At 43.1% G+C, this 20,000-nt stretch overlaps 1 protein-coding gene across 1 annotated transcript in view; it reads right to left on the reverse strand.

The window, feature by feature from the left end:
• Window positions 1-20,000, reverse strand: part of TRPM7 (transient receptor potential cation channel subfamily M member 7) — a 150,775-nt gene that overhangs the window by 93,165 nt on the left and 37,610 nt on the right. The window contains exons 2-5 of the mRNA XM_056572202.1: window positions 8,935-9,014; window positions 4,318-4,356; window positions 2,106-2,304; window positions 608-821 (exon numbers count right to left, since the gene is read on the reverse strand). Of these exons, the coding sequence (XP_056428177.1) occupies window positions 608-821; window positions 2,106-2,304; window positions 4,318-4,356; window positions 8,935-9,014 (532 nt within the window). The remainder of the gene's footprint in view (window positions 1-607; window positions 822-2,105; window positions 2,305-4,317; window positions 4,357-8,934; window positions 9,015-20,000) is intronic.

The following is a 20,000-nucleotide window of genomic DNA, read 5'->3' on the forward strand; positions in this document are numbered from 1 at the left end:
TTGATTGACAGCTGTGAGCGCAGGGCTCAGAACTGGAGGAAAAATCCTCCCACTGTCATCTTGTGTCCCGCTACTGTCAGTGAGGACAAGCTGGGAGTTGTAGTTTTTGCTAATGCTAGGCGAGATGTGAGCAGACAGCATACTGAGGGAGGGGGTGGAGACCTGCAGTGTGAGGCCACGCCCCTCCATTTGAATGGAATTCAGAATAGTGAGCTAAATTTAAAAAAGTGTAATAAAAAAAAAATAAAGGTGCTAGACACAAAAATTAGATGTACATGGTCAGGATTAGGTACTGAAAAAAAAAAAAAGTTTTGTTGAATCTGACGGGTACGCTTTTAAGTTTATGGGGAAAATTTTTCAAAACATGTCCAGAGGAAAAGTTGCTGAGTTGCCCATAGCAACCAGATTGCTTCTATCATTTTTGAAAAGTCCTCTGAAAAATAAAACAAGCGATCTGATCCCCTGGACACTTTTCCCCTGGACAGGTTTTGATACATCTCCCCCTATGTCTATATTCACATTACATCCTAAATGACATTCTCTTATGTGAATAATAATAGTATAGTATGGGGAACTGCAATCATACAGGCAATCGTTTGGGACTTACCAGCATTGACTCCTCCAGTGACAATCCAGGCTCCGGTGGTTACAGCAGCTTTGATGAGGCCTTTTCCGATCAATTGCTTGATTCGTGGATGAAGCTCAAATTTCTGCATTCCTCCATGTACAGAAATAACAAGCTTTGGCAATTCCATTTGCCATTCCTTTAGCATCAACTGCAGAATGGTTTCTGGTGTTGTGTTGTAGGACAACCTGACATACTAAAACATTTGTATACATTTTAATACTTCAACAGATTTATATGCTATTTAACACAGCCCATTTATATTAAGTTTTCTAAATTACACAAAAGATTTACCAGATACTAAAGGGGTTTTGTCAACATGGATGTGTCTGCAGGATAAGTGAATGGTCAGGTGGGTCCAACCCGAGATCACTATAGGACTCCTCGATGTACTCAGTTATCTTCGGCAGTTTCAAAGACAATAAATGGAGCAGCAGTTGAGTATGCATACTGCCACTCCACTCAGAAAAGCACCTTGTACTGTATTTTTCGCTGTATAAGACGCATTTTTTCTCATACGGCAAATACACATTAAAAACCTGTCCTATCGCGGCGGTCCTGTACGCCATCAACGGCCGGGACCCGCGGCTAATACAGGACATCACCGATCGCGGTGATGCCCTCTATTAACCCTTCAGACGCGCCGATCAAAGCTGACCGCTGCGTCTGAAGCGAAAGTGAAACTAGCCCGGCTGCTCAGTAGGGCTGTTCGGGACAACCGTGGTGAAATCGTGGCGTCCCAAACAGCTTACAGGACACCAGGAGGGACCTTACCTGCCTCCTCGGTGTCCGATCGGCGAATGACTGCTCCGTGCCAGGATCCCCTGCATGGCCGGCGCTCTCCTTCGTTGTCATCACGTCGTTGCGCACGCCGTCCCGTCATCCAATAGGAGCGGCATGGGTAGCGCCATGATGGCGGCGACGGAGAGCGAGGATCCCGGGCAGCAGAGACATTCCGGAGTGATGGGGACACCCCGGGGATGCGGCGACAGCGATGGAGGGCGACATCCAGGGTAGCGGTGAAAGATCCGGAGCGGCGGGGACACGCGAGTATTACCTCCTATATCAGTGGTCTTCAACCTGCGGACCTCCAGATGTTGCAAAGCTACAACTCCCGGTATGCCCGGACAGCCAACGGCTATCCGGGCATGCTGGGAGTTGTAGTTTTGCAACATCTGGAGGTCTGCAGGTTGAAGATCACTGTCCTATACTTTACATTGTATTTGGTTCAGAATCTTATTTTTCTAGATTTTCCTCCTATAAAATTGGGTGCGTCTTATATGCCGAAGCTTCTTATACAGTGAAAAATACAGTAACTTCTATTCTTGAGAATGCGAGAGTCTCAGTGGATGGACCACCCTTTATTATAGATTCATCCCATATCTTGTAATAAATGTCATTGTTGTCGAAACGTCTTTAAAAGTACAATCATAAAACAAAAAATATGCAGTAAAAAATAATTCTATTTTGTTCCCTGTACCTTTGCTCTGTAGGAATGTGATCCACCTTGAAAATTGATAACACCATATGCATCTGTTGGGCTCTCTTCTGTGTGTTTTTCCACGGACCATTCTTCCAAATCTTCTGTAAAATTTTCACCTAGTTTCAAATCGGAGTACTTCATAGCGATGCTGGCGGTGAAACAGGCATGTTGTCTGACCAGGCGGCCACAGCAGCATCTATATGAAAGAAATATACTACTATCATCCAAGCAGAGAACAAAACAAAATCAAAACCAGAAAAGTATTTCAAGTTATGTTCAGAAAGTTCTAGAGTTCAAATACTTACATAACTATCAGTGTCACAGATTACACTGAACACCATCATCATACCGTACTTCCAAATAAAACATGTAATACCTCTACTGGGTTATAGACCACGTATCTGCCGCACAGTGGTGTAGATGGGCAATGACACATAATTCCAAGAAGATTCTCCAATAAATTGCAATCTTTCTGCCAAGCACATTTCCAGCAAGTTTCTATGAGTTTTTTTAATTTATTTATTTATTTATTTATTTTTTTTTAAGGGACAATAACACTTTCACCCCTTAAGGACCAAGCCCGCTTTGACCTTAATGACCAGGCCAATTTTATTTTTGGGTTTTCGTTTTTTCCTCCTCGCCTTCTAAAATCCATAACTCTATATTTCCATCCACAGACCCATATAAGGACTTTGTTTTTTGCGTGACCAATTGTACTTTGTAATGACACCTCTCATTTTAGCATAAAATGTACAGCAAACCCAAATAATTATTTCTTTAGTGAGGAAATGTAAATGAAAATCACAATTTTGAAAATTTTTGAGAGTTTCGTTTTCACACTTTACACTTTACAGTAAAAATGACATGTCTTCAGTGTGGGTCAATACGATTAAAATGATACCCATCTTTACATACTTTTTTATTGTACTGCTTTAAAAAAAAAAAAAAAAAACTAACTTTTTTTTTTATTTATTTTTTTAACAAAATCAGTATGTTCAAAATCTCCCTATTTTCACCACCTATAACTTTTTCATTATTCTGTATAAGAGACTGTATGAGGGCTCATTTTTTGCGCCATGACCTGTAGTCTTTTTAAATACCACGTTTGTGTATATGTGACAGTTTGATCGTTTTTTTATCATATTTTTGTGTGGACGTGACGTGACTAAAAAGCAGCAATTTTTTACTTTTTATTTAATTATTTATTTTTAACACCTTTACGCTACTCAACGAATGGATGAAAATTTGATCGATCGGAAATTTACGCATGCGGTGATACTAAATATGTTTAATTATTTTTTATGCTTTTTTTATTAAAATATGGAAAAGGGGTAATTAAAATTTTTCACATTTTACTTTTCTTTTTTAATTTTTTTTTTAACTTTTATTTTTAACTCATTATGTCCCATTAGAGGACTATTCATGGAAATCATTAGATTGCCAATACTGTTCAGAGCTATGCATTGTATTATCGACGATCTTCTGCTCTGTTCTGCTTGGAGGCAGATCAGAGCAAAAGACCCTGGGAAGGCAGCGGAGGCAGGTGAGGGGACCTTCGCCCGCCATCTTAGCTTATCTCATCCCCGCTGCCCTGCAGCGGGCGATCAGATCAGCAATTTCAAGTGCCGCATTGCTGCAGATGCTGTGATCTGTATTGATTACGGCATCTGAGGGGTTAATAGCGGACATCAGCGCAATCGCTCATGTCTGCCATTACCGGCGGGTCCTTGGTTGCTGATAGATGACAGGACCTGCCATGCATGATGCGAGCACCGCTCCGATGCTTGCCGCCATGTACAGGATGTAAATGTACATCCTGGTGCGCGAAGTACCTCCGCAACAGGACGTACGTTTACATCTGTGGTCGTTAAGGGGTTAAAGCTGATCATGCTGAGACATTTGTCAACAGCTATTAGCCAATACACGAGTATCTTTGGTAGTATCCTCGATAGGGAGCAGGAAATTGTCTGCTTCCAGACACAAAGTGTCAGGCATTCTGAAATGCCAGTGCCCAGAATTGGAAACATCACATCACAAAACACATTAGACGGTCACCTGGTCTTGCCGAGATTGACAGGTTCTGTATCACAACCAAAGTTAATACTAACAAGAGATCCCCAATCCAAGAGCACAAGTGATAATTCACTAACATATAGTTACTAAAAATAGGCTACTAGTTTACTACTATCTGTCAGATAAAAGTACAAACCTTACAAGCTGCTGGCAAATCTGGCATCCTGGAAGGCATCTGGAAAAACAAAGAAAACTGACATAATAAACAGTTACACTAAAATACTGTTTAATAATATCCCCTGGATGAGCAATAGCTCAGCAGAAACAAAAGCATCGGACCAGCAAGGATGGAGTATCGGCATAACTCGACTTTCATGCTAATGTAATCCTTAGTAACTTTGCATTTATTTCACCAGCATGAAGATACACTGCTCAAAAAGTAAGATAACACATCCTAGATCTGAATGAATGAACTAATCGTATGGAATACTGCCGTCCTTACATAGTTGAATGTGCAGACAACAAAATCACACACAAATTATCAATGGAAATCAAATTTATCAACCCATGGAGGTCTGGATATGGAGTCACACTCAAAATCATGATCCAACTTTGATGTAATGTCCTTAAAACAAGTCAAAATGAGGCTCAGTAGTGTGTGTGGCCTCCACATGCCCGTATGATCTCCCTACAACGCCTGGGCATGCTCCTGATGAGGTGGCAGATGGTCTCCTGACAGATGCCCTCCCAGACCTGGACTAAAGCATCCGCCAACTCCTGGACAGTCTGTGGTGCAACGTGGCATTGGTGGATGGAGCGAGATATGATGTCCCAGACATGCTCAAATCGAATTCAGGTCTGGGGAACAGGCGGGCCAGTCCATAGCATCAATGCGTTCCTCTTGCAGGAACTGCTGACACACTCCAGCCACGAGGTCTAGCATTGTCTTGCATTAGGAGGAACCCAGGGCCAATCGCACCAGCATATGGTCTCACAAGGGGTCTGAGGATCTCATCTCGGTACCTAATGGCAGTCAGGCTACCTCTGGCAAGCACATGGAGGGCTGTGCGCCCCCCAGCCCCACCCCAAAGAAATGCCACCCCACACCATTACTGATCCACCACCAAACCGGTCATGCTGGAGGATGTTGCAGGCAGCAGAACGTTCTCAACAGTGTCTCCAGACTATGTCATGTCTGTCACATGTGCTCAGTGTGAACCTGCTATCATCTGTGAAGAGCACAGAGCGCCAGTGGCAAATTTGCCAATATTGGTGTTCTCTGGCAAATGCCAAATGTTCTGCACAAACCCCACCTGTGGACGTCAGGCCCTCATAACACCCTCATGGAGCCTGTTTCTGACCGTTTGAGTGGACACATGGAGGCCTGCTGGAGGTCATTTTGCAGGGCTTTGGCAGTGCTCCTCCTTGCACAAATGCGGAGTTAGCGGTCCTGCTGCTGGGTTGTTGCCCTCCTACGGTCTCTTCCACGTCTCCTGATGTACTGGTCTGTCTCCTGGTAGCGCCTCCATGCTCTGGACACTACGATGACAGACACAGCAAATCCTGGATAAGCTGCACTACCTGAGCCACTTGTAGGGGGTATAGACTCCGTCTTATGCTACCACTAGAGTTAAAGCACCGCCAGCATTCAAAAGTGGCCAAAACATCAGCCAGGAAGCATAGGAACTGAGAAGTGGTCTGTGGTCACCACCTGTGGAATCACTCCTTTATTGGGGTGTCTTGCTAATTGCCTATAATTTCCACTTGTTGTCTGTTCCATTTGCACAACAGCATGTGAAATTGATTGTCAATCAGTGTTGCTTCCTGAGTGGACAGTGTGATTTCACAGAAGTGGGATTGACTTGGAGTTACATTGTGTTTTTTAAGTGTTCCCTTTATTTTTTGGAGCAGTGTATTTTCATATTGTCTGCTATTCCCAAAAAGCAACCTACAAATAAACTTGTAAATGAGAAAGCTTTTCACATATTCTACAGTGAATTCAGATTTATTTTTACACCATGATTTTACAAGTTCCCACTAATGCTGCATTTAATCCATGAAAACAGACCAGACAGACACCACATTAACATTCACAGTTGTCTGGTCTTAAAACAAACATTTAAATGGTAACTATGACTGATTTAAATATGGGATAATTCCTACTGAACTAAAGATTTCATTTTTCTAAAGGCTTTTGGAGAAAAGTAATTTATAGTGGGGTGTGTCCTATCTGGGAACTTTTCAATAGACATTTTCATCCATTTATTTTGAAGTGATAACACATCATTGCGATGCAAGATGCTTTAAAGGAAAACTGTCATATGTTTTGTCCCGCACTATCCACGGTACCTGTGGATAGTGCAGGAGACGCTGAACATTTTAAGTCCTACCTTGCCTGGATCCGCTGCGCCGTTCGCACGTTATAGCTGGTTTTCGGTTTATTCAAATTAGCTGCTAACTGGCACGGGCGGGGTTACTGCCTTCAACTGGCACTGTGACGTAACTGCCGCCCGGGACGCTGCACCGCTGGCTAATTAATATTCATATGTTGTCTTACACTCTCTGTCTCATCTCGGCTGAGTCCTGGACGATGCTGCGCATGCGCGGGATTTCCTACTATACCCGGAAGCGGTCTTCAGCATTGCTTCAGTTGTCCGGAGCAGTGCTGGAGTAAGAGTGCATGCGCAGTATTGTCCAGGACTCTGCCATGATGAGACAGAGTGTAAGACAACATATGAATATTCATCAGCCAGCGGTGCTGCGGGCCGGGCGGCGCTTACGTCACAGTGCCAGTTGAAGGCAGTAACCCCACCCGTGCCAGTTAGCAGCTAATTTGAATATACCGAAAACCAGCTATAACAGGCGAACGGTGCAGCGGATCCGGGCAAGGTAGGACTCAAAATGTTCAGCGTCACCCGCACAATCCAAAGGTACCCGTGGATAGTGCTGGACAAAACATATGACAGTTTTCCTTTAAAGAACCACTCCGGGCAAAAATGTTTCTACTGCCCAGCAGCAACATTGCGGGCAGTTTTATTTCCAGATATCCTTCCAGTCCCGCAGCTTGCCTGTGTAATTAACATTTAGACTGTCTGCATCCCTCAAATACCAGAAGTCCCTTTCCATCTCTAGTTGAAGCTCTATGTGAGTCTGCTAGTGATGTATAGGAAAAGTGATTTCCACTCAACAATGCAGCAGCTGAAGGATGCACAGTCATGTTGGCAAGCAGCGGGACTGGAACAGCATTGTAGCTCGGAAATACAGAGAGCACCATACTCTCTATTAAAAAGGGGTTGTCCGGAGAAATTTACTATTTTACAATTGTTCTTGGGCTGCCTAATAAAATAAACACATAGGCTATGTTCACATAACGGAATGTCCGCACAGAGAATCTCCGTGCGGACGCTAGGACTGCACAGGAATGCAATTAACCTCATAAATGAAAGCACAACAGACGAGGATTGCAGTTATCCAATTCTTTTATCCAAAGTTTTCTTCAACTGTTACATAAACAGAAATGGATAAAAAAAAAGAAAAAAAAAAGATAATCATCCAGTGAAAAAGTAGCAGTAGTTTGTCGATCAGGCACCTGTGGGATTCATCAGCCTCACAGAGGTCTCCTGTTCCTGGCCGTGATCTCCTGCGGGCTGGAAGTCGGACTGCTCAGTAGATCAGAGCACCGACCATTGAATTGGCGATGTTTCAGGAGATAGAACTCCTTTTCTCAAGCCTATCATGTGCACACCCACCACCCCATTGGGAAATAAGGTGAGGAAATGGCTGAGATATGTGGACGACACGTTTGTCCTATGGACGGGCACACGTCAAGAACTGGATGAATATGTTGAATATTTAAGTCAATGTCGTCCTTTAATTAAAATTTACCTGTGAGGAAAGCGCTACCCACATCCATTTTTTGGATGTGGAAGTAAAAAATGTGAATAATAAACTTGAGACCACATTTATATTAAAGATAGTGGTAGAAATAATCTACTTTATGTCAGGGCATGCTGGGAGTTGTAGTGGTGAAACAACTGGAGGCACCCTGTGTAGAAAACAATCTCTTTGCTACGGCCACCACATCCCCCGAGCCAACTGCCTATAAAACCTCAGATCTGATATATTCAAGATTCCGTGCACGCTGCCGCACATATATGCTGTGGGGCGGGGGCGGCGCACGAGGCCAGGGAGCCAATGCATGCAGCCCAGGCATTCACAGCACTCACTTCCGCCTGTCTGGTTGACAGGCAGGGAGCGATTGCAGGCTGACTGAATTTGGACTGATTCCCGGCCGGGATCAGTCCGAATTCAGCTGTGATGTCACAGCAAGCTGCAGCCGGCCACTAGGAGGGAGACCCCTAGTGGCCGGATTTTCAACAGTAAATTAAAATAATTTACACAAAGAAAAAATAATAGAAGTATATTAGAGATATATTGTAGTAAATAAGTACTACAACATATAAATAAAAAGATGACAGTGCCCATTTAAAGGTTTTATGTTATTAGGAAGCCTGGGGACAAATGTAAAATAGTGACAGACAACCCATTAAAATTTTTTTTTTTTTAAAGCATTACTGCTTTATTAGAGTCAGCTAATAGAGGAGAAACCTTACATAGGTCTTTACACTACACTGGGTGGTCTGACTAGGAATTGTTTCAATACATATACAATATACGGCTATACCTGATATCTTGCACAGTATCATATGGGATTTATGTTGTGGCTGTAATTTACATAAGGCCTAGAATTTCTGTTTGAAATCATTTAGTAGTCAAAGTATAAGACTGAATTTTTTTAACACGACAACATTACCTGTGTGGGTCCTTCGAACTTGGAATTATATAGATACATTCCCTCTTGGTGAAAGTGCTTTCGATCCAAGATTTCTGGGACTAAACAGAGAATAATAAAAAAAAATTGTTTAAACATAAGAAATTTAAAAGTACATGTCTCATCAAGTAAGATTACATATTAGGCTAGGTTCACACGGCCGTTGTTTCCCATCCGGCTATTCTCCCATTATTGCTGCTAAACGGTCGGCTTTTTTTTTTTCAGCCAATTGGACCATTAAACGGGTCGGATGTAAACAGCTACTATCGGTTCCCAACGGACCCCATTCACTTGAATGGGGTCAGTCATGATCCGGTAATTTTACAGGAATTTAGCGGAGAAAAGACAAGTAGTGCTTGCACTATTTTTTCTCCGCTAAACTCCCGTCCTGGTCGGATTGCCGATGGGACTCCGAATAGCGGAGTTTGACAGCAATGTGAAGAAGACCTAAGTGGCATCCTTTTGCATCAGTTTTTAATCCTTTTCTATCCTTTATTGTCTGTTTGATTTTGTCTGGCTATTTCCTGGTTGCTTATACCTCTCCTCTGAGCAAGCTCAGAAGTAATAGCTGATCAAAAATGGATGCAAGCGGATGACATTAAAGGATCATTTGTTTCCCATTGACTTCAATGTTAAATTTACTGTATCAGTTTCTCTTCTCTTCTGTTTTTTATTTATTTATTTATTTATTTATTTTTTGACAGAGAAAAAAATACTGCATCTGCCATCTTCCTTCCTGTCAAAAAAAAATGGGATAGAAACCAAAAAGGTGCAAATGGATGACAAAGGATTGTTAAACAATCCCATTGGCATCAATGGGATCCATTAACAACCGTATGAAAAAGGCTCGAACGCATTAAAGAACAGGCATGAAATAACGGAGACAGATGGCCATGTGAACAAGTCCTTAGTAATAGTACACAGGCCATTTATACGAACCATTCTGAATTCACCCTAGGCAGCAACCTTTTCACAGCAGTGACCCACCTGCCCAGGACCCGTTGTACATATAATAAGGTCTCACCCAGCCACGACCCCAATTCAAATGTTTTCCTCCTTGTATGGAAGTCAATAAACTACTACAGATAAACTGCTAAGGCAAACAAAGGAATAATGAAGACTAAAAGGTCAAACTTTGCATTTGTCTGTTCAACATAGTGACTAGAGATGAGCGAACTTACAGTAAATTTGATTCGTCACGAACTTCTCGGCTCGACGGCCGCTGACTTTTCCTGCATAAGAGGTCGCTCTTTCCTAGGACTGTATCCACCTTTTCCAGCCCACCGGAGCACCGGAAAGCTGAACTCATTTATGCAGGATAAGTCATCAACTGCCGAGCCGAGAAGTTCGTGACGAATCAAATTTACTGTAAGTTCGCTAATCTCTAATAGTGACGGCGTCAACTGTACCTATATATATATATATATATATGTGTATACAAGTCAGAGCGGTGTTTATTGTTTCCTAAATTTTTTTTTTTTTCTTGGTTTTGTTTTTAGTATACTGTTTATCTGTTTTAGTTTCCTCTTCCAAAAAAGCAGGGATTTTTCATTTTTGCTCTTTCATTTTTTCCTCCTTGCCTTTTAATAGCTGTAACTCTTAGAATTTTTCACTTTTCCACTTATTTACAAGGTTCACAAAACTACAAAAGTACTAAAACCTCTTAGAAATGTAATACACAGCCAACCCTTGCCTAACACGAGTACTAAACTTCTAGATCTGTGCTGGTTTACGCATCCTATTTGGCGGCTCAGTATCTGGCAAGCAGGGACGCACATACCATCGCTCTATTGCTCGTGTGGCCCTTCAGATTTAGATGTGAAGGTTATTAATTGCAATAAATGCAAAGCAATAAATGGAGCAAAAATGAGGGACACATAAAGAAAGACTGAGGCTTCTTCTTTTCAAGTCCATTCTAGTCTTTGTATTCAATAATAAGTAAAAACCTTGAGCTCTTACACTGGGGGATGACTGGCCTGCTCGGACAATAACCTCCCATGTGATAGGGCCCTTAGGCACCAGTTACATCTTCAGTACAGAAAATTTCTTACACAGTAGACTAAGAAACTTGCCAGCATGCAAAAGTTCTTGAAATCTGAAATAGCCTGAGATTATACCCTACAAAGAATGGGATTTGGCCCTTTATCAATGATCCATCTCCATGCAGAGAGAATCCATCTGTAAGTCAATGGGGGGGGGGGGATTTATCAAAACCTGTATAAAAAGAAGAGTGGTGCAATTGCCCCGGATTGTTTCATTTTTAAAAGGCCTCTGAAAAATAAAAGCAGCAAAATGCTTGGTTGCTATGGGCAACTGCACAGCTTTTTATAAATCTCCCCCAATGTTTGTCCAATAAAGAGCCTTGAAACATGACTTGGGCTTTGCCAGGTAAACTGGAATCTTCTCCAAAAAGGAAAAATAACCTATTTGGCTACTTGGTGGGTTCTTGACCCTTATCCATAAAGAGAAGGGTGCTGGTTTGGTGGATAATCCTTTAGAGTGGTATACAGCAAAAATGCTGAGGTAGCAGGTAGTGTTATGGATAATAGATGTAAAATGAAGATCATTCTTCGGTTACATCCTGTATTACGTGTGCCCACCTTGCTTGGCACAGAAAAATATTATGCAATGCTTATGTAAAAGTAGTCTGCTAACCAATTCGAATGCTTATACAATGGTGCTACGCCCCAGTGAAGGATATATCTTGTGTGTACACTATACAGTAAATCAGAAAGAACCATTTTGGCCTAAAGTGTGTCAGCGTGAGTTTTCTCTCTCTACGTGCACGTATCTTATCTCATTTGGAGCAGTACATCAACCTAGAGCGGTCACTTGGAACGCATCCAAAACACTAGCAAAAAGAAAAAGCACTGTACAAACAAAAAACATTAGCTATGTAATAAGCAGCTATAAGTGATAAGGTGTAATTTTAGTAAATCTGTATCATTACAAAATTGATGTGAATTTAGGTAAAATTACAATGTTTAAAGCATTCATGACAGGTTAGAGGTCTGAATTCTATACCACAGGACTGTACTTGAAATTCTTAAAAGAAAATGAAATGTTAGTAAGAGCTTGGGCCGATCCTCAAAATCGCTGAATGTAACAGTACAGTTCGATCCCAATTTTACCTTTGTTAGACATGGTACATATATGACATTAGGTGACACTTTCATACCATACATACGACTGATGAGTTATACATAAAATCTTTAAAACAGTAATACAGAGATCAAAAAGGACATGTTACATGCTGATAGATCACCGGTCAAGAAAACTGTCCATTGTCTGTAACTCCGTGTCTGCACCACCAACATGATAGATAGATAGTAGATACATAATTCCGGAAGACGGGCAGCACTCGAATATAATCCAATGGTGCAAGCTGTGTGTAAACTCAAGTCCAGAGTTCCAAGGATATCCAAAGGAAAAAGGAGCAGCACTCAAAGTAATGTGAACAAATGTGTGACTTTATTCACTAAACATCAAAGCGACGTTTCAGACATCTCACACGGCGAGACGGCTGAAACATCGCTCTGATGTTTGGTGAATAAAGCCACACATGTGTATACGTTACTTTGAGTGCTGCCGATTTTTCCTTTGTTTAGATAGATATATAGATAGGCAGAATATTCCTCTATCTGGGGCTCATCCACTGCACATCTTGGTTGCAAAACGCTTTGTATAACTAAAGATGAGGTGGGTTTTTGCACTTTCAAGTACAATACACACTATAACATTATACACACTAGTGCTGGGCGGTATACCGGTTCATACCGAATACCGAAATCCTTTACCTGCACTATATGAATTTTTCCCATACCGCAATACTGGCTGGGCCCTGTACAGTACACACAATGGGGGAGATATATCAAAACCTGTGCAGAGGAAAAGTTGCCCAGTTGCCCATAGCAACCAATCAGATCACTTTCAGTTTTAACAAGGCCTCTGTAAAATGAAAGCGGTGAGCTGATTGATTGGTTGCTATGGGCAACTTTTCCTCTACACAGGTTTTCATAAATCTCCCCCAATGTCCTAAAAAAGTAACATGGAGCCGCCCTCACCTGGTGTCCAAAGGAGCAACTAACCCTGGTACAGGTAAAGAGTACAGAACATGTAATACCTCCCTGTACTGTAGGGGGCGCTACCAGACATCAGTCAGTGCGTGCACTTCAGTAATACAGGTGTTTTACCAGTAAAATACCCATTCTGACTGGTCAGTTCTTCCAGGTATATACACGTTTCACAGATCTGGACTGTCTGTAGCATTGTATGCCGAGTCTGGTTTCAAGTTACAATGGTCCAGAAAAGACCATTGTATGATAAAACTATTGTATGTTGAGGCCAGTGTAAGTTGAGGGATCACTGTACTCCTATTCTGCAACAGATCAAACTCAATAACTCTGCTACAAATTCATGCCTACAAGTGACTTCCTAGCAGAGTCTGCCGTGGTGTACATAGCCTCTCGCCTGCCATCTGGTCACTTCAGCAAGGATAGTCCGTCACTACCGGGGCATGGACAGATTTCTGTAATACAGAGAAACAAAAATAGGAACCATTTCTCTGTATGTGGAAAACAGCCTTCCCTTTTAGGCTGGATTCCCACTGTATATTTTTAAGGGTGTATTCACACATACAGTATCCTGCACATATTTGATGCTGAGGATTTTATGCTGCAGATTTCAATGTAAATGAAATAACTGAACACAGCATCAAATATGTGCAGGAACCTGTACGTGTGAATAGACCCTTTAGTAATATTTTTATTTTGGTTAAACTCACATTGAGAGAGATGGAGTGTACAAACCAACAGAAAATGCTAAGTTAAAATAAAAAAAAAATATTAACAACAACAAACATTAAGATTTTACAGCCTAAATCAACATAAAAATAATTTCACAAAAAAACAAACTCCTACCTGTTCTGTATAAAAGGAAGCTGCATATTTGGTCTCTTTTCTGTCCATGAGTGTAGACGAGTGCACTTTATAAGCTGCACTAAAGATTGTGAACACTGGATAATGAAGGCTTCTACTGTACAGGTTCCAACAAGATTACACCAATGATACAGGTATCACCTCAAACTGCACCACCATAATAAGACTACTACAGACCTGTCATCTGTCAGCAACATTTACCAAGCCGGGAGACGCCAGCTAGCCTCTACCCAGTTACCTTCACTTCTATATGGGGAAAGTGGCTGCTTAGAATTCTGACCGCACTGACACCATTTTCCTTCCCATGCAGGTAACCGTAAGATACGTGGTATACTTAAAAAGGTTCTCCAGAGGGGGAAAACAAGATAAATCAACTGGTGCCAGAAGGTTAAAAAGATATGTAAATGAATTATATTTAAAAATCCTAATCCTTCAAGTACTTAAAGGGGTACTCCGGTGAAAACCTTTTTTCTTTTAAATCAACTGGTCCCAGAAACTTAAACAGATTTGTAAATTACTTCTATTAAAAAATCTTAATCCTTCCTGTACTTATTAGCTGCTGAATACTACAGAGGAAATACTTTTATTTTTGGAACACTGTACTCTCCACTGACCTTACGACCACAGTGCTCTCAGCTGACATTATTATAATAATAATAACTTTATTTATACAGCGCTCACACCTATTTGTAGATGTTGTCCTTGGTGGGATTTGAAGGTAACAGTGCTAACCACTGAGCCACTGTGCTGCCCTAACCATATATTTGCAAAAATGGACAGAGATGTCAGCAGAGAGCACCGTGGTCATGATGTCATCAGAATCTCCTCTGTAGTATTCAGCAGCTAATAAGTACAGGAAGGATTAAGATTTTTTAATAGAAGTAATTTACAAATCTGTTTAAATGGGCACTGTCATGAAGTAAAAAAAAATTGATATGTTGTAGTACTTAAGTACTACAACATATCTCTAATATAATTTAATTAAAAAAAAGCGATTTTAAACAAGTTTAAAATCACTTTTAAATTCGGCCACTAGGGGTCGCCCTCCTAGTGGCCGAATGCATTCAGCAGTGACGTCACTACTGGATTTCGACTCATTTCAGCCTGGCAATGAGTCGAAATCCAGTCACTGCGGTGCTCGCTCCCACCTGTCAATCAAACAGGCGAGAGCGAGCACGCTGATAGCTGGGGCTGCACTGCCCACTGTCAGGCTGCTCCACTAGCCTCGCGCGTGGCCCCGCCCCCGTTACCCTGTCCGGAGGCAGCGCGCGCACTCATTGCTGCGCTGATCCTCCGGATGGGCAAGTCTGATCTGAGGTCTTATAAGGGGAGCAGAATGTCTTCTTTTCGGGCGGTTGGAGGGAGGGGGTTGTTGCACTGCGGGGTCTGGGGGTGATGGAGTTTGGGGGAGCGGAATGTCTTTTTCGGGTGGGCGGAGGGAGAAGGGTGGGGGGTGTTGCGCGGCGGGGCCTGGGGGAGCGGGATCTGTGGCAGCTGCGGCTGAGACTGTTTTCACCTATTTATTTGACACTTAAAGGGTTACTCAGGTACAGAACATTGTATCCCCTATACACAGGAGAGGGGATAAGTGTCTACTGGAGAAGGGGTGCGCATATCTCCGGCTCTCCCATAGAGAGATACATGGAGGGGTGTGTCGGCCAGTGCTTCGTGCTGTGATCAACAGTTATCTGTGCACGGAGTGGAGGTTGCTCTGTGCATGGATAGAGCCGGAGCGCTGGGCAGGAGATGGCAGGGGGTCCCAGCAGTCACAAAACCCCTTCTGTACCAGAGTTCCCCTTTTAAAAGGGGTATGCGCCACATCTTACTTTATACTGTTCTTCCTAACGCAACTCTGATATTTATGTCCAGTTCCCAATGGATACAATGCTTGTACAGTAGAATCTGTACCTGTCTATTAGGCTCCTGGCCTGCACCTCTGCATTACTGTAAAGTTAAAAGGGCTGTCCAGGATTAGAAAAACATGGCTGCTTTCACTTCTGCACAAGGTTTGTTACTGACCTTGTAGAGGGGTTGAATAGTAAAGTAGCAATCTTTGCAGATGATACTAAACTCTGTAAAGCGGTAAACACTATAGAGGACAGTGCACTGTTACAAATGGATATGGATAGGTTGGAGGTTTGGGCTGGAAGTGGCAAATGAGGTTCAACACTGATAAATGTAAGGTAATGCACATGGGGAGGAAAAATCCGGGCTGGGGTTAGGTATTAAATGGGAGAACACTTGGGATGACTGACATGGAAAAGGACTTGGGAGTCTTAGTTAATAGCAAATTTAGCTGTAGAGTCCAGTGTCGGGCAGCTGGTGCCAAGGCAAATAAAATCATGGGGTACATCAATAGGGGCATAGATGCCCACAACAAGGAAATAATTATACCACTGTACAAATCCCTAGTCAGACCACACATAGAATACTGTGCACAGTACTGGGCACCAGTGTACAAGAAAGATATAGTGGAGCTGGAGAGGGTTCAAAGACGGGCAACCAGGGTAATACGGGAATGGGAGGACTACAGTACCCAGGAAGATTATCAGAATTAGGGTTATTTAGTTTAGAAAAAAGAAGGCTTAGGGGAGACCTAATAATTATGTATAAATATATCAGGGGACAGTACAGAGATGGGCAACTGCACCACTCTTCCTCTACACAGAGTTTGATAAATCTCCCCCAATAACCCCTAAGCACAAGGCCGAGAAAATGCTGGAGACGCTTAGGGACAACTCTGTGAATGTCCTTGAGTGGCCCAGCCAAACCCCTGACTTAAAGGGGTACTCCACTGGCCAGCGTTCGGAAGTAAATGTTCCAAACGCTGTTTTAGCGCTGGGGGGGGGCAGCCACGCCCCCTGTGACATCACAACTAAGACCCCTCAATGCAAGTCTATGGGAGGGGGCCCCCTCCCATAGACTTGCATTGAGGGGGCATGGTCGTGATGTCACGAAGGGCGAGGTCGACCCCTGCATCGCGAAAACAGCGTTCGGAACATTTACTTCCGTACGCTGGACAGTGGAGCACCCCTTTAAACCCAGTTGAACATCTCTGGAGTGACACTTTCAAAGGTTCTTCAACTAAGTACTGAGTAAAGGGTCTGAATACTTATGTCAATACAATATTTTCATTTTTCCTTTAAAATAAATAATCATTTGGAATATTCTGATTTTACTTTGTCATTATGGGGTATCGAGTGCAGAATGATGGGGAAAACCTGAACTTTTATTTTAGCACAAGTCCAGAACATAAGTGAAATGGTCTGAAAACTTTCCGAATGCATTGTATTTGTGAGCAGTAATAGATCTGTACTATATATACATAGACTGGTGACACCTACGTCTCATGCTGTTTATAGCTACAATTAGGTGAAGAAAATAGTTGGCTGGGCAAATTCCACCTGCTGTGAGAATGTTCCTCCCAGTTTGTTTCTGTATTTTTTCCACTTGAGTTACACGTGACAAGTCACAGGTCTCCTTGTGCTCAGTACCAGCCGGGCCCTACTATAGCTCAAAGGCAAAAATTCCACACGATCGAGTGTCTTTATCTTACGATCTTCACTGTGGGAATGGTAATAGTTGAGAAATCAACAACCAAAAGGAAAAAGCATACATTCCAGGCTTCCATGTACTGCAACTAATAGAATGGGCTACGAGAACTACACATCACAAGCAGAGCTATATATAGATCTGATGGGAGATTATTACTACAGGCTATATAGCCAGTAACTTAAAGGGTTATTCCAGAGGAAAAAATGTTTTTAAAATCAACTGGTGCCAGAAAGCTAAACAAAATATGCAGTTCTTTCCAGTCTGACCACAGTGTTCTCAGCTGCCACCTCTGTCCGAACTGTCCAGAGCATGAGCAATTTCCCATAGGAAAAAAAGCAATGCTACTACTTTGAAGTATGACCATATAGATAATGAAAAGTGAATGCTCAACTAGCAAAGAGGTTATCCTCCATAGTAGTACTTACCTGCCAGAACTGGGTATTTTCTGTTGAATATTGTTCTCTAACTACACACCCCATAGTTCCATAATTTGTAAGTATGAGGTCACTTTCGTCCCTCCCACACATCAGTCCCCCAACCCACTAAAGCACACCTGTGATCTCTTCAATGCAATGCACCAGTGTTTTCTAATCAGGGTGCTTACAGCTGTTGCAAAATGATCTCTCCCCCACCCAAGACAGGAGTCATTTTGTATGCTGTTAAAAATAAATATTGAGGTAAAAATAACATAAGAATTGTGAGACCACCGTCACACAGGTACAGACACTATATTATGAACTACACTAACTTTAAAGCTCCTGTAACATAGTCAAATATAAAATGATCCTGGAATACCCCTTTAACCTCTTCAGGACGCAGGGAGTATGAATACGCTCTGCATCCTGAGTCCTTAAAGGAAAACTGTCACATTTTCTCCCGCACTATCCACATGTACTGGTGGATAGTGCGGGAGACGCTGATTAAAACGAGCACTACCTTGGTCTGATCCGCGCCGCCGTTCGCCCGCACTTGTAGTTTTAATCTCTGTGTATATCCGGATGTAACTGGCAAAGGCGGTGCTTCTGCGGGCTAACTGACACTGACGTCAGCGCCGCTCATGAATATTCATTCCTCCCTCTGGTTAGGAGCGGCGAAGAGAGGGAGAACAGGAGGGATGAATATTCACGAACGGCGCTGACGTCAGTGTCAGTTAGCCCGCAGAAGCACCGCCTTTGCCAGTTACAGCCGGATATACACAGAGATTAAAACTACAAGTGTGGGCGAACGGCGGCGCGGATCAGACCAAGGTAGGGCTCGTTTTAATCAGCGTCTCCCACACTATCCACCAATACCAGTGGATAGTGCGGGGAAAAATGTGACAGTTTTCCTTTAAGGACCCAGAAAAAAAGGGTGAATGGGGCTGCCGAGACAGCCCCATTCACCCTTACCCAGCAGGAGTGAGGTGGCACGGGTGCCGCCTTACAATCACGGGATTGATAGGTCGGAACGACCGACCAATCACAACCCTGCTGGGCGGCGATCAGGACGGTGAAGATGGCGGCGATCAGGGCCGGCAGGGGTCTCCTACCTTGCCCTGGTCCGGCGGGGGTCCCCTCGGGATCGGCGGCGGCGGCGACAGGAGCAGCAGGATCGGCTGCAGCGGTCCCGGCGGCAGGATACAGCAGGAGGTGAGGCCTGTTCACCTGCTGCTGTTGCTTAGCAACAACTCGCAGCATGCACAGCCAAAGGGCATGCTGGGAGTTGCAGTTTTAGTCAAACACCGATCGGCGCACCGAAGGCAGGTAATGGACCCGCCGCTCGTGTCCAAGCCGATAGGGACATCGCGATTTCACCGTGATGGTCCAAATCAGCCCGACTGAGCTGCCAGGATGCAATTTTTTTTTCAACTTTAGGCTGGGACCGACCGCAGGACTTACAGGTACGCCCTGCATCCTTAAGAGGTTAAAGAACACCTGTCAGCCGCAAGATATACCCACAGTGTTTGTCCCCCAATGGAGCCAACCAAGAAATAAGCCTGTTAATAAGTTAATTAGACTCAAGTGCCCAGGGGGCATTTCCTCAGCATGGCAGCCCATCATTTCGTATTCACCGCCTTCATGACTGCTTGCATCAGCCTTCGATTGACAGTAGGCACGGAAGCAGTGAATTACAGCAAGGGGGTTGAACTTACCAGGGCTCTTGTTATGCTGGGGAATGCCCATTGCGGACTTAAGCCAAAATCACATAAGGCTTATATCTGTGTGCTGAATAAGCCTATGGAAAGGGAAAAATTTGTTCTGCCTGGAATCATAATGAAAACACTCAAATATCCGGAGATTTCTGCACCAAGTCTTGACCAACAAATCACTGTGTGCAAAATGCTCCTCTACAACTTTCAATGATTGTTACAATTAGGGATGCACAGAAATGGAAATTTTGGCCTGAAACCGAAGATTTAGGCTGTGCTTGGCCAAAAACCGAAACCGAAAATGCATTGCCCTGCCCACTTTTTTTCAATATAGCTTTTTTAGTTACTGATGTATTTCGAGGATGTGGGGTGGCTATAGAAGGTACTGGCCGAGCTTGCAGCCACAGCACTGCCACTCACCATACATT

Source organism: Hyla sarda, chromosome 4 (assembly GCF_029499605.1).
Source record: "Hyla sarda isolate aHylSar1 chromosome 4, aHylSar1.hap1, whole genome shotgun sequence".
NCBI lineage: Eukaryota > Metazoa > Chordata > Amphibia > Anura > Hylidae > Hyla > Hyla sarda.